The 27,630-nt window shown below is 39.0% G+C and overlaps 1 protein-coding gene across 1 annotated transcript; it reads right to left on the bottom strand.

Moving 5' to 3' along the window:
* Positions 1–58: 58 nt before the first annotated feature.
* Positions 59–26,740, bottom strand: LOC119779293 (mucin-2-like). Its single transcript, XM_038278881.1, has 4 exons — positions 26,676–26,740; positions 26,288–26,438; positions 1,240–1,473; positions 59–838 (listed from the first exon to the last, which is right to left on the bottom strand). Exons 1-4 carry the CDS (start codon positions 26,676–26,678, stop codon positions 786–788), a joined length of 441 nt encoding a protein of 146 aa, XP_038134809.1. The 5' UTR covers positions 26,679–26,740; the 3' UTR covers positions 59–785.
* Positions 26,741–27,630: the final 890 nt, after the last annotated feature.

Genomic DNA, 27,630 nt, shown 5'->3' with positions numbered 1-27,630 from the left:
AAAAACACTCTTTAAAACTGAAATATTGTAAAAACGTCTTTAAATAAAATAAAAATACTTTAGGTTCAAACTCTTTATTGTCAAAAAGAGTAAAAACAGACGGTAAGTTATCAACATTTTCCCCATATTTTTCCACTTTTCCCAGTTAAATGTTTCATGCCTCTTTATTACATTTTGTTAGGAAGAACAATCTGCATAAGTGTGTGCTGTCTGTTCATTATCTGCTTTATCAAAATGGCCCTTGGCCTTATATTATCAGTGTTTAATAATCTTTCACCTCCTGCCATACACTCAGAAAAACCTGTTGACTTATAAAAAGGAGGGGATAAGCTGACAACGAAATTCAGAAAGTAGATCCACCACAAGCAACACATCAAATCTCTCAGTTTGTATTTTCTGTAAAGTGAGTTCGTCTTGTTATATCACTAACCGACAGATACTTTTAAAAACATGCCAATCCTGGGATGGGCTCCCCTTGAAGAATGCTGGATGACAGATTTAACAAAACAGACAAGACCTGCTCACATTCCACATGGTAATAAAGGCATTTAAAGTTATTTACAGTTTAACCATTTAAAACTACTGTTCTAACAGATATATTCACTCCATAAAATTATGCTTTAAATCATAAAATGATTTTCAAAACAACATGGGATATATAATGAGAGAATATGATGCAAATATTTTGAAAACAATAAAAAAACATATGGCACTCAGTTTCTGCTGGTTTAAATCAGCTTCCTTCACTGTGTCTTTGTTTATACCAGCTTTGTTTCTGCTCTCTATCAGGCGAACTTCAGGAGGGACAAGGTGAGGAAGCTCAGCAGAGGCAGCACAGCTGGAGGGAGAACAGAAAGCAGCAAAAGGTGTTAATTAATGACTGAAATATAATCACAAAAAAACCCAAGACAGTTTGGAAAACGATCAACTAGCAGTTTGATAACAATTTCATCTATTCATTAATTTCATAATTTCTGCATAAAATCCTGACCTTGAGACAGTTTCTAAGTTTCTGGGAAGCAGAGACATCTTTATGTTAATTTAATCTCATTAATCAGATTCTGAGCAGCGTAAATATATTTTTAAGTTATAGTTGAGTAGAAAGTTTAACAATTAAAAAGGAAATCTGTTCAGTAATTTGTTAACTTTTGAAACATATTAAGATCTAGTTAAATCAGTCTGTAGCTGCAACTTATATATATGTAGAAAGTAGATCCAAATAAGTCAGTCTTTATTTACCATTAGAGAAGACAGGACGGTTGGCCCCATTTGGTGCTGCTGTGGAGTTTGTTGGGGATTTTGTAGGGGAAGTTGTAGAGGAGGTTGTTGGGGATTTTGTAGGGGAAGTTGTAGAGGAGTTTGTTGGGGAGTTTGTAGGGGAAGTTGTAGAGGAGGTTGTTGGGGAGTTTGATAGGAAGGTAGCTAGATCTATGGGCATTGACTGATTACCAGGTGTAAAGCTTGCAAGCTTACCTGAAAAGGAAATCATGGTTATTAATCATGGTTATTATGCCCTAAAAAGTCGATTGTTTGCATTTATGTCCTCCTTTTACCATTTTCTACATTTCCACTCCAAATGATGACAGAATAGGTGATATTCTCTGTAGTCCTGGCTGAGGAAATTTTGCTAGCATTCAGTTTGGCAACTGTAAACGTACACTTAATATTCACACCATCGATGCTTTTTCCAGTAACTGTTGTTTCCTGTAAAAATTGAAATCACTCATAAATTCCACAGTACTGCTTAAACATGTAGTAAATTAATTTGAAGACATAGTTGAGCTGAATGAACCAGGCTTAGAAATATTATTTTTAATATTTTATATTTGTTGCTGATTTCTTGGGATGATTTGTCAACTTGTGTGTATTTTACTGTTTAATTGTGTGGAATTAAAGCTGGGATTAACACATTTAAAAATGTATTGATTGCTGATTTAACCTGTTGGATTTCCATGGATTGCTCATTGTCAGTTTAAAAACTGCTTAGTATGTGGTGATTCTCCAGATCTTTGGGAATGTGACAGTTAAAGTATGCCAAGTTTCTTACCATCAGTTCTTCTTCCTCTGTTATGGAACTTTGATTAGCAACACTGTAACAAATTGCTGTATAAAAACGGCCAAAACTGAACAGTATCATACTGTTTCTATTGAAAACGGTACTGCACCGTGAAAAACAATGCATTCTGGGCAATTATTACTGTTTTTAATAAAATACTGTAATATACTGTGAGTTGCATTGCATTTATGGAATAATGTTACGTTCAACGGCAAGGAGGCTCTCTTTAAACAGAATGCTACTGTATTTCTCAAGAAGACACGTCGTTGTGACATGCAAGCAAACTCTAGAATTTTCTTTACAAGGACTATCCATTTGAATCCTGCATTTTATGAGCCAATCCTAAGGTAAGTTGGATCATAATTTATTTGTCAGATGATGTTGTCATACAGTTTTCATTTTTAAACAGACTGTAGCTGTTTGAAAGTTAGCTTAGTTAATCTGTCATGCTGTAATAAGGAAGCTAGCATAACATTATTTGATATATCTTGTAGATAAGAAGGTAAATAATTAAAGTAATCCGTTTTCATTGTTACTTAGTTATTTTTTGATGATTCATATTTACATATATGGACATGTTTGGAAGCTCCTTTTCTTTCTTTTGTGCAATTTGACTTGAATTGCTATGATTAGCTACTGAAGTGAAATTGGTGAATGGATATCAACTGGGAATTTGGAGTTTCACAAAGTTGACTTGGCAGAAAACTGTTTAAATGTTCTCTTAGGATGCAGATGCTGAGGTGGCACTTCATGTTGTCCAGCTACTGATGGCCCATTTCAAAGAGAGCACAGATGGCCTCATCCTTTCCACAGATGTTAGTTTTGTTAATTTATTTTCATAATTATTCTGATATATTTCACTGAATTGTTGACATCTGAATTCATCCTGAAGAACTAATGCTCTTACTAATATTTCTTTGTTCTTTACAGTCATCTGCCACAGTGACTGATGTTGAGAAGACCTTCAACCTGCCTTTAACACCACGCCTGATACTACTCTGTGAGTACACTGTTAACTGACATGGACTGCAAAGTTTCATTGACTATATTTATTTTTCAGTCCTTGAATTATAATACAACCAGACATGACAGAAAATAGGTCACCATACCTCAAAGAATTTTCTGGAAAAATGTGTTCTGCAGCCCAAAGTGAGTATTTAGTGTAACCTGTGTACATTTGTCTACAAAACACACAAAAAAGCTTCTGGTTGATTATTTTTGGGTTTTTTTGGGGGTCAAGCATAACGTGCATTCTATTACAATTCCATTCAAAAAGCCAACGATCAAAGAATTTGACAGATGGAAAAATTACAATTTTGTTTAAAAATAATGTCATAGAAAAAAAAATGAAATAATCAAGGGAAGTTGATCACAAAACAGCTGTCAAAGATAAGTTACAAATTTGTATCTAGTTTTGCCAAGAGTTCACGATAAGCTGAGTGGCAGCAGAGATCACTCACGGTTAGGTCAATATCAACTTTGCCTGTAGAAACTTCTTTTTTTTTGAAGATTTAGCTCATATGTTCTTAGGTTGTCAGTAGAAATCTTAAGAAAGATGACCTAACTGGAGAATGAATAAAGATGGCCATAACTTTGCAAAGAAAAATAAAAGACGTTGTGGCTTAAGATTTTTACGACAATACGATACAATAACATGCAGATGAGACAAGGTTTTGATTTATTTGTATTGCATGAAACACAATATCTTTAAATAAATGTTGTTTTAGAAATAATGGTAAAGGTAATTTGTAGAAGTCACAATACTTGTTATAATTTTTTTTTATTTTATTTTTCAGGTGGAAAAGACCATGTGACTGCTGGGCACTGGATGATCAGTCTTGAGAGCCATGTTGTATGTGAGGGCATTCAACCAACCTTTGTGACAGGGCTTGCTGCACTGTTTTCAGTGTACTACATCTTTAATCTACAATATCAAGAAGAGGCTGCATGTACACTTGAATTCATCCAGAGGTAAGGTTTGTTTCCGTCTGTCCGCCCCCCCTTTTCCCACCTAGCACCCCTTAAACCCTGACTCCTTAAGCATCATATGCTAATCTGCAATTACTGCATTTTCAGGTGCTTTCCTGATATCAACCCTGAAAGAGGGACCAAGGCCAGCTGTGGCAAGATTGTCTTCAAGAGGACAGGAAAAACTGTTAAAAAGAAGTCGGTCACTGTCAACCCCCGTGTTTCAACTCTGTTAAAAAACCTCATGGACTTTGAGTGGAATTTCACATAGGTTAGTGAGAACTTTCTAACCAGCTATTGTTGCCCCTCTGCGCAAAAACAAACAAACAAAAAACTATACAGGCATGAAGGCAACTCATCCCTGAACAGGAGTGTTCTTGAGAGATTTTTTTTGGTTTAAGGGTCAGCATAATCTCTCTTTTAATTTATAGCATAAATTTTGTAGAGGCTCCCACTTTCTGTTATTAAGATGTAATTTGTAATTTTGACTGTATAGGCACAATGTTTAACTTATCTTGGCAGTGTGTTGTCAAATATTGTGTCATTGTTTTATCATTTGAAGTTGGAGCTCTGATTTTGCCCTAAAGGAAATTCAAGTCTAAATGTTTGATTTAAATTTTTATCAAACTAAAATTCGCAATTTTTTTCTATGCTTTAGATTGAAAGTTAAATGTTTCATTTGTTTCATGTTGCATCATATTGGTCCTCACTTCAACTAAAAGTAGTATTTTGTATTGAAAAAGTAGTGTGCTGAGTTGTACAATGCATTATTTCCATAATTTCTTTCATACTTATTTTATTTCAGACTAATCAAAAGGCCACAATTCATGCTTTATTCAAAAACTCTTTAAATCAGTTATTAAGAAATTTATTTTACAAAACAGATGGTGATTTTCTTACTGTTTTTCCAGAATACGACTTACTTTGGACAGTTTACCCTTAACATTCTTGTAGAAAATGTTATGGTTTAAGGCACAAATACGTTGTCGTTTCAAAACATTCTTCTTTATTATGTGGCCCACTAAAGACTGTGTATGAATCAATGTTTGAGGTGGTTCTTTTTTTTCCCAAATAAATGTTGGTTGACATGATGGAACTTACATTTTCTAAGTGTTTTTTTTTTATGTTTCTATTTTGTATTGGAAATTTACAGTAGTAAGCTGTATGTGAATTCAACAGTAATGATACCATAGAAAAACTGTAATATACTGGCAACACAGCTGCCAGTAGTCTACTGTAAATCTGATAAAAACAGCAATGTGCTGTAATCAAAAGATTTCTTTTGTGACAGTAATATACTGTAAAGTTGATTACAGTAAGGGTACTGTACAATTAACAGTAAAATGCTGGCAACCCTGCTGCCAGCATTTTACTGTAAAAATACAGGGCAATTTGTTACAGTGAATGCTTGATCTGAAGAAAAAAGACCCACTGTCTGAGTTGTTCTTACCACAGAAGAAAAAGAGAACATTGAGAAGCTGTAGAGAGAAGCAAAGGCTAAAGGTTAAAGTCAAAATCAGAGCCATGAAACATGGCAAATGTCCAAGTCTCTCTCTCTATTAAAGCTTGGTATTGGTAAACAAAGCAATTCAGTGCATCTATATAGAGCCAATTCACAACACACATCATATCAAGGCACTTTAAAGAGACAATTCAACCAGATCATACAGTCAGATTGGTTAAAACCTCTCTGGATGAGGAAAACCAGCTGCTGATTCCAGCCATTGACTTGCAGGATTCAATCTCTTTGATGAACATCTGGCGATATTCATAGAGAGAGGTCGCCAGTCTATTGCAGGGCAACACAGAGACAAACAGGGCAAACAACAATTCACGCACACACTCACACCTTTAGAGAAGCCATTTAACCTAACAGTCATGTTTTTAGACTGTGGGAGGAAGCTGGAGTACCCGGAGAGAACCCATGCATGCACAGGGAGATCATGCAAACTCCACGCAAAAATACCCTGGGTGTCAGGACTCCTGTCTTTGTATTTGTGTTTCTGTGTTTGTCTCCCTTCATCCACCAGGAGGCGCCTGGTTCTGGTCCGCCTCCTCACACACCTGCTGATGGTTTCCTCGTTAGATGGAGTGTTCTTAAGCTGCTGACTGCCACTACCTTGACGCCAGATTGTTTGCCAGTTTAGGGTACTCTAGCCAAGCTGAGTTTTGCTGAGTCAAATTGAGTTTTTGTCAACCTGAGTTAAACTTTGTTTTTGTCTTTGCCTCTCGGCAGGAAGTCATCCTGCAAACTGGTTTTCTCTGACCTTCTCTCCTTGGAAGGATCTACTGAGCTTCAAACTGAGCTGGGGGTTCAAACAGGAGGTTTGGATTCACTTTCCCCAAGAGATCGTTTGAGCTTCTCACTGAGAAAGGAATATTTCTCCACTACGACCCATTCAAGTACCGCAGGAAATCTGAATGGCAGTCAGTTTCTCCGTTCACCAAATAACAACCACATTCTGGGTAAACCCTGTTCCGCCGTCCACCGAATCAGACAAACACTGGAACCACGGCATACAGACAGGAGTCAAGGATTCAACAACTTCTCTGGAAACGTGAGTCGGCAACCAAATCCTTTTCTCCAAGTTCACGAGCCAAATTCCCCACTAAGCCTGAACTAACCGCTGTGTCTTCCCCTCACTTTACAGTTCCGGTTGAGCAGTGTTCAGAGCAACACTTCTCCTTCTGTTTAACCTCTTCAATAAAACACGTTAAACCTTTTCCCTGGTCTCTCTGTTAGGTTTTCTGCATTTGGGTCTGAACTTTGTAACATCATGACACTGGGCTGGGAATAACTAGTAGCAAAAAATAATTCAGAACTATATAATTCTACATATATAGCTATATCTCCAAATGTTAATGATTATACATCATGTAGCCTACTAGTAGTAATTTTAAATCAATTAAGATTTATGACTTTCTTTAATCAGCTGCATAAATCCAGGCTAAAATAATTACAGCTTAGATAATGTGACACCCAATAAACACAGTTAGTAAGAGTTACTTATCTGGCTGTGGTCGCAGCTATTCAGATTACTTGGAGAGAATTGCACAAATGATAAGAGTAACTTTGCAAATCATAGAAGTCATCCACACCTCCAGATGATATCACTATTTAAGAATTTCCTTGAGACATATCCAGATAATTTTAACATTAAGTAAAAGAAAACTTTCTGGCAAGCGGAGGAAGGTTGTGACAGTATTTTATAGGATTGTCAGAAGGACCAGAACATAGGACCCAGAATTCAGGCCAGTGGTTTATTAAAAAAAGAGTTTATTAACATAGCGTGCGGCAGCTCATCTGCAGCAGCGGATTTAAGATCACTGGACACTTTGCAGGAATAGAGGCTCAGGTCAGTGACTTCAAAACTCAAACGATAATAAGCATGAAAGCCAACACCCTGGAGAGGTTCAGTCTGTGCCCAGAAGAAGGAGTGTTATCCAGAGGAGCGGAACTCCTTTGCTTTTTACTGAGTCGGCACCAGAGATCCAGGAGAGAAGAGAAGCAGCGTTCTTCAGCATCCTGAGCGTGCACGGGAACCAAAAGATCCAGAAGGGTAATCTAAGCCATGGTCAGAAGACCAAGGTCCAAGGTCAGCACAAGATGGAATCCAGGTAAAAGTCCAGAAAGAACAGAACAGGCAAACAGAGCAAACTCAGAAGTCCATAGGCAGAAAACAGATCAAGAACCAGCAGAACTAAACAAAGGGAGCTGTAGAGTTAGTCTCGCTAGGAAGTTTGAATAATCTGGCACCAAAGGTCGGGGTCCAGAGGCTTAAATAGCAGCAGGAACAGGTGGATGTGATAAGAGCTAATGAGCAATGCGCAGAGCAAAAAGGCAAAAAGATCATTATATGTAAGAACATAATATGTTTAACTGGTTGATAATAGAAATATACCGACACTGATAATATTTGTATATTCCTATTACATTCACAATTCTAAAGAGAAATTGTTGATGATTTAAAATTAATGTGACAAAAATTTTACATGAACTTTTTGTCTGAACACATGACACATTCAGGCCATAAAGGCCTGTGGCTATGCCATATCTAGCTTTAGTTTGCATTTTGTTCCTGTTGCTTTGACTGAGAACAATAGAATAAAGATGTCAGAGGAAGGTCTATCACTGTGACTTGGGAAGACATTTGTTCATTGTTTAAGCAACTGTTCAAATTGGGTGACCATTAAACCTTAAACAATTTGTTTCTGAAAGTCATATGTTACAGTGACTGTCTTAATAAAATCTGTCATTTAGGGTGAAAACTATTAAACTATTTTTTTGTGTTCAACATATTAATTAATTACATTAATTATTTATTACAACTTATTTCTTTTAATTTCCCTAACAATCTGAAAGACTTAGTGATTTACCTCAGAATTATTTGGGATGAGACCAATGGCGATGTATCCTGAAGAGTTTCCACTGAGTTCAAAGTCCATGTCAACGCCGTTTGGGATGTTTATAGCAGTGGGCTTCACAGATCCAAAAAGACAGGTGCCACTGCCTGCAGGGTCACAGTCGTCAGGTACCGCCAAGCAAAATTTGGTCTTGCTACATCCTGTCCTAGTAATGTCAACCTAATTAAAACAAAAACACATAGCCAAAGTCAATAACCAGTCAGATTATTTAACTGTTAAATGTTGAGGTGGAAATGATGCCTTAAAGGTTTAGTGGGGGATGTTCTTTTTCCGGGTGGATCATCAAAATAAGTGGTCCTCCTAAAATTCAATCATGCTGGTGATATGTTTATGTAAGGCCGTCCTTCGTACTCATTCCTATTTTCAATGGTGAGTCTCACATAGTGGAAAAATTGCTAATCTGCTTTTGGAAAATAAGCTTGTATGAGCGATGAAAACAACAACTTTTAAACAGAGGATGCACAAGGAGAAATGGGCCCATGCATGCTCTTGTACGCATTTAATAAGCATTCCCGCTCGGGAGCTGGTACAGAGTTGAGCATGTGCTTTTTTTTTAAACTGGAGATGATTGCTGGTCTTTTCAAAAATTCATAAAAATCCTCCACTATACCTTTAACTGACCCAGTATCCTCAATGTGAAAATATAACAGCATAGATGAAACTTTGAATTAGTCAAACTTATAAGAAACTATTACAAAGAAGAGTAGAAAACTGACTATTGCACTTCACTAAGGGGCACAGAACTGCTGATGTGCTTGAAAGTGTGCATAAGAAAAGGATACATTCACACTAGTAGTTATTGTAGTAAAATAAAGTATTCAATTTTAATTTTTAGATAAACAAATTATTGTAAAATTTTTTATATATTTATACATCTAGTGATGTCGGTCTATTGATTTTGATGTATTGATTGAAAATTGTTCATTATTATCTTGGTTAATTAACATCTAATGTTAACTCTACTACATTTTATAGCAGTAGGGTAAAATGCTTGTCTTTGTTCAAAAGACTGTATTGACTGTAAAGACTGTCTTTTACATCAGCCTGTTTTCAGGGCCTTTTTTTGGCTACATATTTGTTATTTTTTGCTACATGCCTCCCCATCTTCTTGCCATATGTTTCTATGGCATAAATCAGTGTCTGTGACCTGTTTTCATTTAAAAAAAAGAACATTGGCACAAACCTAGCCTGTATGTATTTTTTGTATGTCATCGAGAGTATTTAAATGATTTTCAATCAGAAAAAAAATGTGCGATTAAAATGCGATTAATCGCGAGTTAACTCAGGCATTGATGCGATTAATCGCGATTAAAAAATTTTTATCGATTGACAGCACTAATATATATATATATATATATATATATATATATATATATATATATATATATTTATATATATATATATATATATATATATATAGGGGAAACCGGATATGGTCGTAACATAGGGAGAGTTGTAACACCACCAGTTCCACGAATCAGGGATAAGATAGGAGTCACATGATCATTTCAGTGTTTACCCGCTTCCTCCCCTATCCCATATTGTGATAGTCAAGACTGGAAACAGGCACATCCATGACTATAATTTGTTTAGTACTTATACTGTTGTAGATAAAACCATATTACTTACATTAGATGAAACAGTATTTCTCAGGCAAAATGTGATGCTTTTTCCCGTGCTAATTTCAAACTGCTATGCTACTACAGCTTGTTAAACATGGCTGACAGGGTTGGGGTGGGCTGTAACACATCTTTAAAAAGTGTTACAACCATCCCTGTACATACAACTAAGAACATTTTGATTTGAATAATTTTACAAAACGCCTAGGCAGTGGATATGAAAGACTGATAGAGGTGTGCCTGCAGATGTTTTAAAAAAGGCATCTGATGAGTTCACAAAGAAGAGCAAATCAGTCAGATTAGTTGTGAAGGCGCATGGGAACTGCCATGTAACACTGAGAAGATACTGCAAATAACTGCAGAAGCTGGGAGAACAGTGGTCCAGTGATCTTCCCAGTGTAGGTTATTGGAGCAGCAACAAAGTCTTCTCTGAGGTGCAGGAAGAAGTGTTGGCTGACTGTTTGACTCAGGCAGCAGTGCTGTATTATGGATTGACTCCACGTGAGGTAAGCATATGACAGGTTAGTCACTGGAGACAAGAAAGAATCAAATACCAGCATAGGTTTTGAAAAACTTTTTGTGTCTATCTACTCAGATTTTGTATTCCTCTTTCTTTAGGTCAGAAAGTTTGCATGTCAACTGGCAGTAACATATAACATCAAACACCCACAAACATGGGATGAGAAGCAGATACACAAACATACAGCAGGATACACACATAGACACAAACACAAGCACACACACACACATTGACATTGTTTTTTGTTATACCCAAATGTTTGTTCAGTGTTCATTAAGCATACATACATACATGTTAAGGAAGTTTGTGTATATGATCTGGCCTGTTTGCTCCTCCCTCATTAGTAATTCCTCTCACCTGCCGTTTTCCCTCCCTGCCTCAATTACAATTTATTCCCCTCACCTGTTTCCTCTGATTTAAATTCAGTTCTCCCTGAGCATTCAGTGCCAGATCATTACTTGTCTTTCTGTTAGTCTGTCTGTTCAGTTTTATTTCATGGTTCATGTCCTGGGTCCTAGCTGCCAGTGAAAAGAGGGTTTTTGTGTTTGTCTCGTCTCCTGATCGTCCACTGTTCCTCCCCCGCGGAGTCCTCTGGGTTTTTGGCTCATTATGTGGGGAGGTTCAGTTTTTATCAAAGTAAGCCTGGCTCCAGGGAGGGGACCAGTTTAAAGTCCTGCTTCAAGTTCCGGTTCCACGTCCTGTCTCGGCTACCCTCTTCCACTGAGCCTGCCTGTCTGCACCTGATCCTGTCTGCTCCTGTGCGTGACCACCTGGTCATGCTTCTGGTCCCAGTCAGACTCTGAACCCTCCTGGGAGCCTGTGGATGCCTGGAAGCCTGGATCCTGCCACCTGTTCCTGTTCCTGCCTTATCTTGATCCTGTCTCTGTCTGTTCCTGTCTGTTCTGGATCCCTGACCAGGATCAGCTTCCAGCATTTCCTCTGGGACTGCAGCTCTTGGGGACATTCTTGGTCTGGACTGTTAAACCAGGTAAGTGATTAACCCAGATAATCTTCTGTCAGATGATCGTGGTCACTTACCTGTGTTTCTCCTGCAGAGTGTCTGTGATTGCGCGGTGCCCCGCTCCCCATCCTGCAGTGTCCGCAAGCCACAGCTCCGCTTTTGTTTTGTTTATTTAATAAACGTTTTGAACTTTCCTACTGACTATGTCTCCTTAAATACTGGCCCATATGAAAGTTTGTTCTAGTAGAATAATTTACCCACATGCACACCCGCAAAAGAGTATATTTGAGTTATGGTCTGCAGCTCTTGGGTCAAATTGTTCTTGTATTGTTCTTTTAATTCAGTAAACCTCTTTTTAAAGCATATCGCATGGTGTGGCCTCTGTTTTTGCTTCTTTTGTATAATTCTTACAACTTACCCCAGCAGGTGTTCCAACCTACCCCGGTAGCGGGATAGGTTGTAATAAAACTCTAGCTCAAATATTCTGTGAGGTAAAGGGTAGGTATGTAAGGAGGGTTCTTTAATGGGAAGGTATGCAAAAAAGTCATGCACAACTGTATGTCAATGAAAAATGTGTCTGTTTTAAAATCAACAAATTCACATGAATTTTTGTTTGTAAAATTGAATAGAGGATATTTTTGAAGGCTGAGATTTAAAGAATAAAAAATCAAACAATGTTTTCTCTGAAGAACATGTTGCTCATAAAAAGGTGGTTTAAAGCATAAAAGGCTCGATAATGATAAATACTAACCTCTGACGACACAGGCTTGAAACTCAGAGTTAGGAAAACCATCATTGTGGCGATAACATGGATCACTGTATGCTCCATTGCTGTCAGGAAAAACATCTTATTTACACAAAGCTTTATTTTCAGATATAAAACATTAAAAATGTTACAAAGCCTTTAAAATGTTTTAAGATATATTACTACAATCTAACATAATTCTGTACTGTATGTGACCGCAAAAGAAAAACACATTGAAAACAATTTAGAATTTTATTTTTTTTAAGGTTATTTTTAAAGAAATGTAAACACATTATTTTAATTTAGTCAAAGAAACATGTCATCAACCATCTGCTTATTATTTCTTTTTTCCAGAATCAAGCAAATTAGACTTTGTTTAAAAGTAAAAAAATAAGGAAATATTAACTTACTTGATGTAGAGTTGAAGGTTAAACGCTGGGTCGAAGCAGGGAGAAGTGTTTTCCGCTTTAGGAGCAGATGTCAGTGCTGATGCTGTGGAGTTGTGTTGATGTGGGGAGGCTGGCTGAGCTTTTTAACATCACCTCAGAAAGGGCGTCACTTTTTTAAGAACACTTATTATTTACAAAGATGTTATGGGAGAACATGATGCAAATATTGACTTTATTCTTTCTCTCAACGGAGAACTGTTTCTGTAAAACAAGTTCTTCCTAATAGTCAGGCGGATTAATTCCTCTAGAGTTGCTGGTTCGTCGAGGGTTGAAAGTTCGTCTTTAATATTCTCATTTAAAGCCTTGAAATATGCACTTTTGAGAGCACATTGATTCCATCCGGAAGCTGCGGCTTTGACCCGGAAGTTGATGGAAAAATCCGCTACAGAGGAATTTCCCTGTCTAAGATTCAAAAGAGCACGAGAGTCAATTGTTTGGTCAGATTCTTGGTTAAATACTTGGGAAAATTCAGAAACAAAATCAGAGAATTCGCATCTGAGGCTGTCTTCGGAGGCAAACCTTGCCTCCGCCCACTCTAGGGCTCGTCCGGTTAGTTGGGACAGAATAAATGTTATTTTCTTTTGATCAGTTGGGAAACTGCCAGGAGAGTTCTGAAAAATTAGACGGCACTGAAACAAAAATCCTTTACAGTCTTTCATATTACCTGAAAACTTTTCAGGAAGACTAGGGTGGAACTCAGGTGATGACGTCACTGCCGGTGACCTCGGGGGCGGAACTGGACCCGGAAACGGTTGTGCTGCCGACGTGGCATTAGCACTGCTCATGTAGTTAGCATAGCTTTGAAGCATTTGGTTATGGTAATTGACCAAGTTATGTAACTCACGGAGGGTTTGAGTTTGTCCTTGGATTTGAGCGTCTTGCTCCTCCAACCGACGACGGAGGTGGTCTGCTGGGCCTTGTGTTTGGCCGCAGTGTTCTGTCATGATGGGTTTCAGAAAAGCCCAATATGCAGAACACCACGGAGACAGATGAAAAGTTTAACAATGTTTATTGATCACAAGCACATGGAATAAACACAGGAACTGGTTCAGGCCTGGGGGCAGGTTAACTAGAGTCTGTGAGGATGACAGTTCAGTTAGCTTAAGAACTGAAGATCTTGAGTTAGAGAGTTTCTGAAGGATACCTTGATTAATCCGGGTTTCGCTTTGAGAGAGGAACTGTTGGGTCCAGAGACTGTTTTGTTCAGCAGAGTCCAATAACCGCTTCAGCATCTTACTTCTGACTTGAGGGCAGACCTTGGGTTTGGGTTTCCAGCTCTTAGCCAAGAGCGGCATGGGAATCCAGAGAGGAGTCTTCAGGTTTGGCTCAGAGGGCAGGCTCGGCAGGTTAAGCTCATCCAGAGCTTACAAGGGAAAAGGATTCCTGAAAGCAGAGACAAGGAGGTATTAGAATCCAATCTAATCAGAGAAAACAAAGATTCTCAGGTGATGCTACGCTCAGGTGCTAACCAAACTGGATCAACACTACGGCGTTGAGGCAAGGTCTGAAGGCAGGTTAAATAGGAGAGGATCCTCTGATGACGAGATGCGCCTCAGGTGTGTTGGAGGCTCAGCTCAGGAGGATCCACGGCGCACTCTGCTGGAGAAAGGTGGTACAGCTCCAGATCCCAACAGTTATCTGTTTATTTAGGGCTCAAAATGCAGAGGAACGTCTACCTTTACATGAACGAATAAAAAAGAGAAAGAAATGAAGTGATGAAACAAAGAGAAGTAATGAAAATATTAGATCGATTGGAAGAGCTTTATAAGGTATGTTGAATGACCCATGACAGTGATGAGTTCAGTTCTTTTGTCAATATTAAAAGGAAGGCAATGTTACCTTTTAGGCCGAAAAGGGAGGGGGAAGTAACTATCTAGTCTAGCTGGGGGCTGTGAATGAGGATGTGATTCTAGATGGTAGCGTGTGCCTCATTAGCAAGTAATGTATGAAAAGCTCCTAAAGGTTCAACTTGATCTTTAAAATATACAAAGAGTGTTTTGTGAAGAAGAAATAACATTGTTTGAAAGTATAATTGAGTATTATAATCCCTCAAAAACGTGTATACAAAGGTGCTAAATCTGTTAAAGTTCCTTTAGCAACATATATTAAAGTATGTAATTTTTTTTCTTCTTTTTTCTAAAACAATAATAACTTGTGGCAATGAAGAAGTAACTGTTTAGAGGAACAAACAGTTAGTGAAGGAGGCAGATGGAGAGTGAAAAAGAGGAAGGAGAAAGAAGCTGGGGGCTGTAGTGTAGGCCGAGAAGCTGCACAGAAGTTTAAGGGTTCCTAATTGCACAAATGTAGATTTACCATCAGTAAATCCCCCGAATAGTGGCGTGATACAAAGAAAGGTTGGGTACTAATGGACACATGGGTTTTACTGCGTGATATAGAATGAGCTGGATGCTGTTTTAGTTTGCTCCATTCTTTGCCTCAGAGATGGAATAACTTAACGTTGGCGGCCGAGGAGAGAAAAACAGCATTCTGAACATTATTTTGGGATTTTCTACCTGATTGATGGAGTTGGGGACGGAAGTCACAGTGGATGTGGATTTTATTTTTCCATCTTTTTGGATTCCAGTCTAGTTTATCCTTTGTATTTTTGAATAGATATATATTATTTTTTTTTTCCTTCTTTTAGAGTTCCGGTTTGGATTACTATTCACCTTTTTGAACTAATTATTTGATACACATGGATGTACCTGCCGGATCTTTATAGGTTGAACCCTTGGGGATTGAATTCTACTAAATGGAACTAATTAAAACCTTTTGGTGAAGTTACAGCTGGATTATTCTGTGCGTTTTTCCAAACTTTTACAAGATCTGTTAACTGTGACTTGTCCTGCCTATAGTGATAGGCCCTCATCACTAAGAAAAAGGATTATCTCCCTTTTGCTCAGGACGCAGAGACTTTCATCAACCATCTGGACTAACAGTTGTCTGCTCCCCTACCTGAATTTGTAAAGCCTCTACTTCAGTAGTCAGTTTAGATAGATTAGATAGTTTAGCTTTTTAATTGATTAATTGTCAGGACTCCTGTCTTTGTGTTTCTGTGTTTGTCTCCCTTCATCCACCAGGAGGCGCCTGGTTCTGGTCCGCCTCCTCACACACCTGCTGATGGTTACCTCATTAACGGAGTTTTCTTAAGCTCCTGACTGCCACTACCTTGATGCCAGAGTGTTTGCCAGTTTTGGGTACTCTAGCCAAGCTGAGATTTGCTGAGTCAAACAGAGTTTTTGTCAACCTGAGTTTAACTTTGTTTTTTTGTCTTTGCCTCTCGGCAGGAAGTCATCCTGCAAACTGGTTTTCTCTGACCTGGAAGGATCACCTGAGCTTCAAACTGAGCTGGGGATTCAAACAGGAGGTTTGGATCCACTTTCCCCAAGAAATCGTTTGAGCTTCTCACTGAGAAAGGGATTGTTCTTCACTACGACCCGTTCAAGTACTGCAGGTACTTGAACGGGTCGTAGTGGCAGTCAGTTTCTCCGTTCACCAACTAACAACCTAATTCTGGGTAAACCCTGTTCCGCCCTCCACCGAATCAGACAAACACTGGAACCACGGCATACAGACAGGAGTCAAGGATTCAACAACTTCTCTGGAAACGTGAGTCGGCAACCAAATCCTCTTCTCCAAGTTCACGAGTCATTTTCCCCACTGAGCTTGAACTAACTGCTGTGTCTTCCACTCACTTTACAGTTCCAGATGAGCAGTATTCAGAGCAAAACTTTTCCCTCTATTTAAATTCTTCAATAAAACCCGTTAAACTTTTTCCCTGGTCTCTCTGTTCGGTTTTCTGCATTTAGGTCTGAACAACATCATGACATTAATATTTTTTTCATTTAACATGTACTAATTTCTAAAGCTGCTTATCACCTGCTAACCGTTTATTAATAAAGCATATTAAAATCAGGTTTGATAAGTGGACATTGGATGTTTGAGTCATATTTTATAAAGAGTTCTTCAAAGGTGTAGAGAAGAGTTGGTGTTGTGTAACTGTCATATTGGGGTCGAGGCGCCTAACCCACATGCAGAAATCACTCTTAAGACTGAGAAAAAGTTAAATGATTTATTTAACAATGGTTACAAGAATAAAGATGCACAGGTTCTCGGTTCGTCAGACTGGTCACGGGAGGGAAGCCACTAGAGGAGGACAGAGCAGTTAGAGTGGGTCCAGGAAACTTGCAGTTTTCAGATGACTGAGATAAATACCTGCTCAGAGGGGGGGAACCCTGAGGGTCCAGAGGCTAGTCGGCAGGCAGAGGGCTGAGGGCTGAGGCGGAGGGCAGGCAGGCAGATTCCAGACAGAGATTATTTTCTCCAGGATGTCAGGTTTCCAGATAAGTCAGGATCTGTGAGGCAGAAGAACACAGGATCAGATTGGGTCACAACAATCAGGGTTTCAGATCAGATAAGCAGGCTCAGGTTTTGCTGTACCAATACTGGCAAACACTCTGGCAGGAAAGTGTCAGCCTCCTCCTCCTTAAGTAGGGCCTCTTGATGAGCAGATGGGAAACAGGTGTCGCAGTCAGCTCATGCCCTCAGGAGAGATCTCGTGCACCCTCTCGTGGAGAAAGTGGACAAAGCCTCCAGATCCCAACAGTAACAGAATAAGAACTGAAGATCTTATGAGGATTCTTTTGGCCAAGATTTAAAAAACAACATCCTTGTAACTTTTCAGTTGCAAGATAATTTATTGAGAAACTTCCAAGTGCGGCTGTATGAGAACAGAAGGCTGTAATGAACCGGAGGGTTGATCAGGTAGGGTTGTATTCTAACTGCTAATACAACTGACCTGCTCGATGGAAAAGGATGCGGCTTTGGGAAGAAGACAGGTCAGACAAGGTCAGACAGAAAACAATACCTTATGATCCCTGGGGTCATTTTGACCCGTTACTCGAATTCTAAAAATTTACTCTCTGGTGTACAGACCTGTTAACAGGCATTCTGCTGGAAATATATTATTTGTATGTTTTGCGGAGATGTACAATGTAACTACTAGTTGTATTTGCTTACAACAAAATGAATTGACCAATTTGTTCAGCTTCAATCAAACAAAAATATTGGTTGAGTATACGGCAACATTTATATTGTGAAATATACAGCTTGAAGGAGAAGGGATGAAGCTAAGATTTTAATGTGGAAATATGACATTTTTATGCTGTTATTTGAAAAGTTCTTGCAAATATAGGAAACTGCATGATAGGACCTTAACAAATTCCATGATTGGATAAACTACTACGCAGTTACAGCTGATTAACTTAATAGGCAAAAGATGCTTGGAAAACACACCTTTTGATCTTAGGATTCCAAATTAATTTAGGACATATTTTATCTATAATTTTAACTGGTTAGACTTGCTCTCTCTCTGTCTCATACTGTAGACCCATATGGAGACTATGGGAATATTTCATCATACATAGATTATTGGGGATTCTTCTTTTCAATAAACATTACAGGGCTTCAGCACTGTAGTTAAGGAAAAGAATATACATAAATATGAAGAAATAAAATGAAAATTAACCCTGATAAGGACCTGCCTGTGGGTGTGGCTTTTCACTGTGCTTGAAAATTACTTTTAAAGCTTTCACTGCCTTGTGTATCGTTGGATGGGGGAAATGGGCTCAACACTCAGTGGAGACTTGAGATGTTCTTTGGAAAGGGAGCAGGTCAGACCCTAAGCTGACAAGTAAAAAATCCCGGGAATCCTGGGATTACTGGATAACTCAATAGGTGAACCTTAAAAGCAGTTACCACCACAGTCCAACCCATCTAGTTGCTTCTTCGGACCTGACTCCCCCATCTCGCATCCAGACCAGATGACCCCTGGTGCAAGAAACTGAGCTAACTCCATACCTCCATACCCTAGCCACCCCTCCCCCGACCTATTTTTGGGTAGAGCAGAAATGTCAGCCCCAGTCCCAGAAAGCCACCCAGGCCCTGCAACAACCCCCGCCAAGACCCCGTACCAGGTGACCTGCTCTTCCTCCAGGCCCCAGACTCCGGGAGGCAACAAGGGAACAGGTGAAATCTTGTGTTGTTGCGTGTTGTTTTCAGGTGTAATTAAAACTGGGAGTAGCAAAGGAGGTGTCCGGCACAGTCCCCCCTTCCGGAAGATAGGTGGCGCCAGCACACCCCCCCAATCAACCACCCAGAATCCGCAATGTCTAAATGCGAAAGGAGCTGGAAGGAGCCATCCGAGGTGAGGCCGATGCAATAAGCCCCCCCAGGTGTCTTTACCCCCCACCCCCCCAGACAATGCCCTAAATAGATGTGTGTTGAGAAAATGTTGTGAATGAAAGACTCAATAAAATGTGGTGAGGGCTGTCATCAGGAGGTGGGGGGGACCTCAAGTAACGACCCCCTGCCCAAGGTCCTACATGTGTGGCAGTGTGATTGAGCAGGCAGAGGGAGAAATCCCGGGATGGGGAGAAAAGGAGTGGGGGGCCTACTGCACTCCCAGGGAACCAGCTCCCCAGCTGACGCCTATAGGCACCCGTGAGAGGGGGGCCCCTCTAGTTGCACAACCATAGCCCGGGGGCCAGGGACAGGAGGCATGGCCCGTGAGCCAACCACCCACCAGGGCCGACACCTCCTACCCCCCCCAATCTGTTCAAAAAACCTCCTTGCTGTTGTGGAAGAAAAAAAAGAGGAAAAAAAATCATGGTTAGCCAGACCACACAAACCATGCAGAAGGCCCCACCCCAGGCGAAACCCACACCAGGAGACGGCATGGACCAGGACTAAGCTAGGGGGCTGGACACGAAGCCCTTCAGACCCCAGAACCCCGGATGCCCTGTGAGGGCACTCTCCCCGATGGGGGACACAAAACCAAGGGTCAGACCCACCAGGCGCCCCATTAGGATTACCCCCCAGAGCCCAAGGCCAAGGGACCCCCCCGAACCATCCCCCTCACCCCGTAGGACCCATCCCACAGCCCCTCAAGCTCTTGTGTCTGCATTTGGGTCCTGTCAAACCTCCACACCCACTGTGACAGTACAAACCAGCCAACAATGGACCCAGCAGACTTTGACTCAGTTTTGGGCACCCAGGAGAGGCAGTTGAGCAAACACGAGGAACAACTGGCGTTATTGTAATCTGAAACAGAGCTGAAACAGCTGACTGCACAAATGGGCAAGTTTATGATCCATTTTTCTGAACAAATTAACTTCCTTTTAATCATTTGCAGAAATTTCAGATCCCCCCTAGTCAGCCTGCTTCTAACTATACTCCTCCTAGCCTCTCTCCACGACCCATCCAGATTAGTTTTCCCTCTCCAGGTTTAATTCCCTCTAGTTTTCCCTTTCTAGACTCAGCTTCTTTTGATTTTCCCTCTCTAGGCTTAGCTCCCCCTAGTTTTCCCTCTCTAGGCTCAGCTCCTTCTAGTTTTCCCTCTCTAGGCTCAGCTCCAGTGTGCGAAATACCTGTCAATATTTGGGAGGTCCCCATCTCCCGATTGTTGCGCAATACCGATCTAGATTTTCTCAATATGCAGTAGGCAAGTCAGCTTTAATGTCAATTCTTCAGATTCACCAGACATACAAGGACTCGAACAGTGAAACAGATAAAGTGCACAGGCACAACAGATAAGATCAGTTCCTAATACTAAAATTTAAACATTCAATTTCACAATAAAATATAAAATGTACAATAATATAAAATATCCAATACTTATGCTAGTGCAAAAAGGCAGATGGTAAAGGCAGCAGAAAAATTATTATTATTACCAATTATGTAAGATATAGCATTTGTAACAGTAACAGTGCAAAAGAAGAGTAAATAAATTGCCTGTGTTAATAACTGCGGAAAAGCACATGGCTAATTTGCATACGCGAACTGGATTGGCTGGCTCCACTTCCCAAAAAACAGAGCATATTTGTGAATAAAGGTTTTGAATTTTAATACTGGACATGTTGAGCTTAAAAACACTTTAGTGACCATTAACGACAAAAAAATAATTTATGTCCTGCCCTCACTCTTAGCTTAGCAGGTAGATAACCATCATTTCCACTGTAAGCCTTTTCTTTGGATTTATTGGCTGGTATGGATGGATGAATGAATGGTAAAACTGCAACAAAGAAATAATGTGCATAAGTCTTTATTTAAACAGGCACAATTCCAAATAAAGAGGCACAATTCTCCTAAATAATAAACTCAACATATTCCCTTAATATGTACAGAAACGCATAATGACATAAACAACATGTTAACATTAGCCGCTAGCTAGCGGCATCGCTAACGGCTAGTTAGCGCGTATGCTAGCGGCTAGTTAGCGCGTATGCTAGCGTCTTTTTAAACTTCTCTTCTCGGTGACCTTTCTTGCAATAAACCTCCAAACACAGCATGAAACATAGTACTATATGTACATAAACGAAATACACCCTTCACATCAAATTACATGCTGTACTGGCCAAAAACGCAGCACAGTGAGAACAGATTATAAGGCCTCGTCCAAACGAAGTCAAAACAAACACGAAACGCTAATATTTTCCAGAACGTTTGTCGTAAAGACGGAGACGTAAAATAAATGTAATCGTCCACACGAATGCATAAAAAAGCTGCAAAATGTATGCCAGGCCTATAAGTGGCGCTGTGGTGCCAAAGCAAAAATAAGCGACGAAATGTTGGGCATGCGCACTAATATTTATACATGGTTGCCCTGCGGGTCCATTTTCGTGGTTCAGTCAAATTCAGGTGCTGAACTATGTCGTCGTTATTGCTCTGTTCTTCCTGGAAATATTCCAGAAGAAGAAGATTCTGTTGTAAGCCCGACAGCAGGGTGAGTAGCATTAGCAGCAACCATTCAACACAGTACGGCGCCATTGTTGTTGTGATACTGTGTTGCGCATGCGTGTTTAGAGGCGACGCTATGACACATGCGTGTAAAAAAAAAATGCGGTTAGAGCTTAAAGATGGAAACGCGAAAACGGCGTTTCAAAATCTTCCCACTCTGAAGGCTGCATAAGAAAAAGATCGTTTACAGACCCCCGAAACGCCGGCTTCGTATGGATGAGAGGCTGGTTTGGTGAAAAATTTGTGCGTTTAGGCCAGGGTTTGGCTTCGTGTGGACGGGGGCCTAACTATGCTGTGTTTACTCGTTAAACAGGAAGACACCAACTGCTCAACTTTCGGTGCTTTCAAAATAAGACTATATCAAATATTATACATAAGAAAGCTTATAGTATATAACTCAGAAACAATACGCAAATATGAGCAATGGCTTCCTAAGGAGCCAGAACATTTTATTTAAACATTTTTTGACACAATTTAAGACCCCCCTTAAATTTTGCTTTTGAGGCTTTCAGGGGGTCTCATGGGTTAATCTCAGTGATAAGATTAACAAATGTGATAAACTCAAAAAAATTATCCAGATGTGTAATACCTTTATTCTTCCAGTACAGAAAGTTTATCTTATTATTATTTTTTAGGATGTCAGGATTATTTCAGATGGATGTACGACTGCACGGAATAAGTGATGACTTTGTCATTTTAAGAAATTCCCACCATGCTGTCAGGGAAGAGCTGATGTTAATATTTTTAAAACATGAATGCCGCTTGATATTAAACTGAAATTATGATATTACTACATATTTCCTGTTCTGTGTCTATCCAGGGCTCATCTAAGGGATTATGTTTTATCTATTTAGAGATGTATTGTAATCTATTTGCTAAGTAGTAGTTTTGGAAGTTAGGTAAATCTAGTCTCCCTCTGTCTTTAGTTTTCTGTAGTATCTCTAAATTGTTACAAGGGGGTTCATCATTCCAAACAAATTTAGAGATGGAAGAGTCAAGAGATTTAAACCAGTCAGATGGTGGTTTAGATTGGGGATAATTGAAAATAAGTAGTTAATTCTAGGTAAGACCATAATTTTAATTATTTTACCTTATGAATAAGTGAAATTGGGAGCGATTTCCATCTTTCAAGGTCCTCTTCTATCTTTTTTAAAAGCGGGATGTGGTTAAGTTTCTAATTTAGATGACACAGTAATTCCCAAATATTGAATATTTCCTGATTGCAGTTGTAAATCTAGGGGGTTCTGTAGGGAGAAGTTACTTGGCAGTACTGTAGATTTAGACCAATTTATAGAGTAATCTGAGACTTTTGAGAAAGATTTTAGTAATCTTCATACTTGAGAGAGGGAAGTGTTTAAGTGCTGGAGATAGAGTAATACATCATCTGTGTAAAGACTAATATTATGCTCAATTTTCCTGCATTTTATACCTTTAACAACATTAGTTTGTCTAAGGGCCGGATCTTTGCGTGTATAAAAACGTGAGCTATTTCACTGCGCACGCTAAAAAATGTACAAACTGATCTATCAACAGCGTGCTAAAAGGATTTGGTCTTTAAAACGTGCTAAATAGCGCCTCTTATCCATTTAGTACTTTTTCTGCAATGAATATGCAATATGGGGCGTTTACACGCAAAAATGTGTCTTGTTGGAGGAGAACATGTAAATATATTAATTTAGCACTCACAAAGTGATTTATTAAACCTGAAAGCAATTTTGCTAACAGTATCTGACTCTATATTTAACTCGTTTCAAAAGAAGGTGCAAATGGTCTGTATGCGTAATTGCGCACACATGGCAGCGGTTATTGTCGCAAGAAGGAGACATCGAAATGAAGCAAAGAGACGCAGAGAACGCATTTTTTCACTCCGTGTGAATATTTTTGGAATGAACGAGGAAACGATCATCAAAACATATGGTTTATATAGCATTGCCATTTTGGAGCTGTTGGGGGAACTTCGAATGGATTTGGAGCCAGCCACAAGGAGGACCCACACAATACCAGATATCACAAAACTCCTTGCAACATTGGATCTCCCTATCTAGTTTTTCAGAAGTGCTGTCTGACGTTCTAAATACCATGTCACCCTGACGCCCTAACGGAGAAACCAGACCTCCCCCCTGCGCCTGTGGAGCAACATGCCAATGCTGCGGGGATGCGTACGGGCTGTAATCTCATCCACAGTCACTTCTTGTGAGCCATTTGGTATGTGCATTTTTCTACAGGCCAATACAAAACACCAGTTTTGTTTTTTTGTTTTTTTTACTGCAGTGAAGTAGAAATTCAGCCACATACCATCTTAGGGAATAAAGGTTGCCAAAGTTTTTTCTTTATATATATATATATTTTTTTTTTTTTTTTGGGGGGGGGGGGGGGGGGGGGTCACTGTAAGATTTAAATTTCTTAATGCACTAGTTTGTACAAACTACTTTGCCGCAAACCACAAAACGCGCAAAACCATCATTTAAATAGGGCGTCTCCAACAGTTTTGCACCTGCCACCAGTTACGCAATCACTGTTGTTAAATCACCCGCAAACCATGGTTCAGCCCCTCGCGCAAAATTCCAGTTTGCGAGCGCAAATTACTGCACGCAAAATTGGATCTTGATAAATCCGGCCCTAACTGTTGCTGCTAGAGGTTCAATAAAAATGTCAAAAAGTGAGGGGGAGAGCTGGCATCCCTGCCTGGTTCCCCTCTGGAGACAAAAGCTGGAAAATAATTATTGATTTAAATATTTGTCCTGAAGCAGGCTGTTGGGAAGCTGTATAAGATTTTTAGCCAATTTATTTAAAAAAAAAGAAAAAAAAAACAAATTTATGCACAATTGCCAGTGTTTTTTTAAATTTTTTTATTTTTCATGACTTTTAATAATCAGTCCAAGTGACATGTGGTAAATCATTTTATGTATAGAACAGAGACGGAAATGAAAAAAAAATCTGCGCAAATCTGCCTACCCTGAGAGCCTCTCTATATGCAATAGGTGTAACATGGAAAAATATCAGATCGGACATCGAAAAAGTCGTACGCAACGGGTGTGTTCAAGTCCTTGAGGCAGAAACCCTATCTACTTTTAAGGCTTGGCTTTAAACTTTCCTTAGCAATCTCTACAGTTATGCTGCTAATTTTTTAGGCTGCTGGAGGACATAGCCCACAAACCTTTCAGTAAATGTCATAAAGGAAAAAGCTTTTGAAACATATTGAAAGAAACTCACAAAAAATTATTTCGATTCAAACTCTTTATTGTCAAAAAGAAATTACAGTTAGCTCAGACAGGCATGTGGTTATCAATATTTTCTGCATATTTTTTCTCTCTTCTTTGTAAATGTTTCATGCCTTCCAAAACACCTTGGTGGGAAGAATTATCTGCACATATATGTGCTGTCTGACCATTATCTGCTGTCAAAATGGTCCTTATTAGTGTGTAATCATTTTTCACCTCCTTCCACACACTTGAAAAACCTGTTCACTTGTAAAAATATCAGTTGGTTTGTTTCTCTTCAATCTTACCAGAACGAGAGGATCAGCTGACAATGAAATTTAGAAAGTAGATCCACCACAAGCAACACATAAAATCTTTCTTTCAGTTTGTATTTTCTGTAAAGTGAGTTCGTCTTGTTATATCACTAACCGACAGATACTTTTAAAAACATGCCAATCCTGAGCTGGGATGGGCTCCCCTTGAAGAATGCTGGATGACAGATTTAATAAAACAGACAAGACCCGCTCAAATTCCACATGGTAATGAAAGCATTTAAAGTTATTTACAGTTTAACCATTTAAAACAACTCTTTTAACAGATATATTCACTACATAAAAAATATGCTTTAAATCATAAAAGGGTTTTCAAAACAATAAAACAAATATGGGATATATAATGAGAGAATATGATGCAAATATTTTGAAAACAATAAAACATATGACACTCAGTTTCTGCTGGTTTAAATCAGCTTCTTTCACTGTGTCTTTGTTTATACCAGCTTTGTTTCTGCTCTCTATCAGGCAAACTTCAGGAGGGACAAGGTGAGGAAGCTCAGCAGAGGCAGCACAGCTGGAGGGAAAATAGAAAGCAGCAAAATGTGTTAATTAATGACTGAAATAAAATCACGAAAAACCCAAGACAGATTGGAAAACGATCAACTAGCAGTTTGATAATAATCTCTTGTATTAATTAATTTCATAATCTCATGTATATGTTGGTATCTGCATAAAATCCTGACCTTTAGACAGTTTCTAAGTTTCTGGGAAGCAGAGACATCTTTATGTTAATTTAATCTCATTAATCAGATTCTGAGCAGCGTAAATATATATTTAAGTTACAGTTTCGTAGAAAGTTTAACAATTTAAATGGAAATCTGTTCAGTAATTTGTTCACTTTTGAAACATATTAAGATCTAGTTAAATCAGCCTGTAGCCGCAACTTAAATATATGTAGAATGTAGATCCAAATAACTCAGTCTTTATTTACCATTAGAGAAGACAGGACGGTTGGCCCCATTTGGTGCTGCTGTGGAGTTTGTTGGGGAGTTTGTAGGGGAAGTTGTAGAGGAGGTTGTTGGGGAGTTTGTAGGGGAAGTTGTAGAGGAGTTTGTAGAGGAGGTTGTTGGGGAGTTTGATAGGAAGGTAGCTAGATCTATGGTCATTGACTGATTACCAGGTGTAAAGCTAGCAAGCTTACCTGAAAAGGAAATCATGGTTATTAATATATGCCCTAAAAAGTCGATTGTTTGCATTTATGTCCTCCTTTTACCATTTTCTACATTTCCACTCCCAATGACGACAGAATAGGTGATATTCTCTGTAGTCCTGGCTGAGGAAATTTTGCTAGCATTCAGTTTGGCAACTGTAAACGTACACTTAATATTCACACCATCGGTGCTATTTCCAGTAACTGTTGTTTCCTGTAAAAATATAAATCACTCATAAATGCCACAGTACTGCTTAAACAGGCAGTAAATTAATTTGGAGACATAGCTGAGCTGAGAATTTTTAATTTTTAATATTTTAATATTTTATATGTGTTGTTTTAATTTCTCGATTTCCATGGATTGCTCATTGTCAGTTTAAAAACTGGTCAGTATGTGGTGATTCTCCAGATCTTTGGGAATGCGACAGTTAAAGTATGCCAAGTTTCTTACCATCGGTTCTTCTTCCTCTGTTGTGGAAGTTTGATTAGCAATGCTTGATCTGAAGAAAAAAGACCCACTGTCTGAGTTGTTCTTACCACAGGAGAAAAAATTGAGAAGCTGTAGAGAGAAGCAAAGGCTAAAGGTTAAAGTCAAAATCAGAGCCATGAAACATGGCAAATGTCCAAGTCTCTCTCTCTATTAAAGCTTGGTATTGGTAAACAAAGCAATTCAGTGCATCTATATAGAGCCAATTCACAACACACATCATATCAAGGCACTTTAAAGAGACAATTCAACCAGATCATACAGTCAGATTGGTTAAAACTTTTCTGTCTGAGGAAAACCAGCAGTTGGTTCCAGCCATTGACTTACAGGATTCAATCTCTTTGATGAACATCTGTCGATATTCTTGGAATTCACTTGCATTGGGTCATTGACTCTACAACAATCATGCTGCAATCCTCCATTTAGCAAACTTAACAGGATCTATGCTTGGACATTCCCAAAGTGAACTCATGTTTCTTTAAAACATATAGAAATATTGGGGATTTAGTGATTGTTCTATAATCTTTATTTTTTTGGTGTCAGTGTTTCAGTTCTGGTTCTCAATGCACACTGCCTTGCATGTCTTAGATGTTTCCTAGCTTTCAAGAAAAAAAATCAATTGATAGCATATTAACAGGTATTGCTGAATTGCAATTGTCTGAATCAAGTGTTGAAGCAGAGAAACATCTTTCCCCTTAGTTAAACCTCAGCTGGTGTAATTAGGGACATCCCCTTTTCTTCAATGAATAGCTTGGAGAAAGCTGAAGCCTGCAGAGAGGGGTGGAGATTGTAAACTTCGCAGTCAATTCCTACTCTCCTCACAAGTAACTAAATTAATTGTCTCTGTGCCTTCTTTCTTTCCCTGTATGTATGTATGTATGTATGTATGTATGTATGTATGTATGTATGTATGTATGTA

This window comes from Cyprinodon tularosa, unplaced genomic scaffold (genome assembly GCF_016077235.1).
Source record: "Cyprinodon tularosa strain WSP-4 unplaced genomic scaffold, ASM1607723v1 ctg1018, whole genome shotgun sequence".
In the NCBI taxonomy this organism is placed as follows: Eukaryota; Metazoa; Chordata; class Actinopteri; order Cyprinodontiformes; family Cyprinodontidae; genus Cyprinodon; species Cyprinodon tularosa.
Note: the sequence above shows the minus strand (reverse complement) of the source record. Positions and strands in the feature narration are given on the sequence as shown.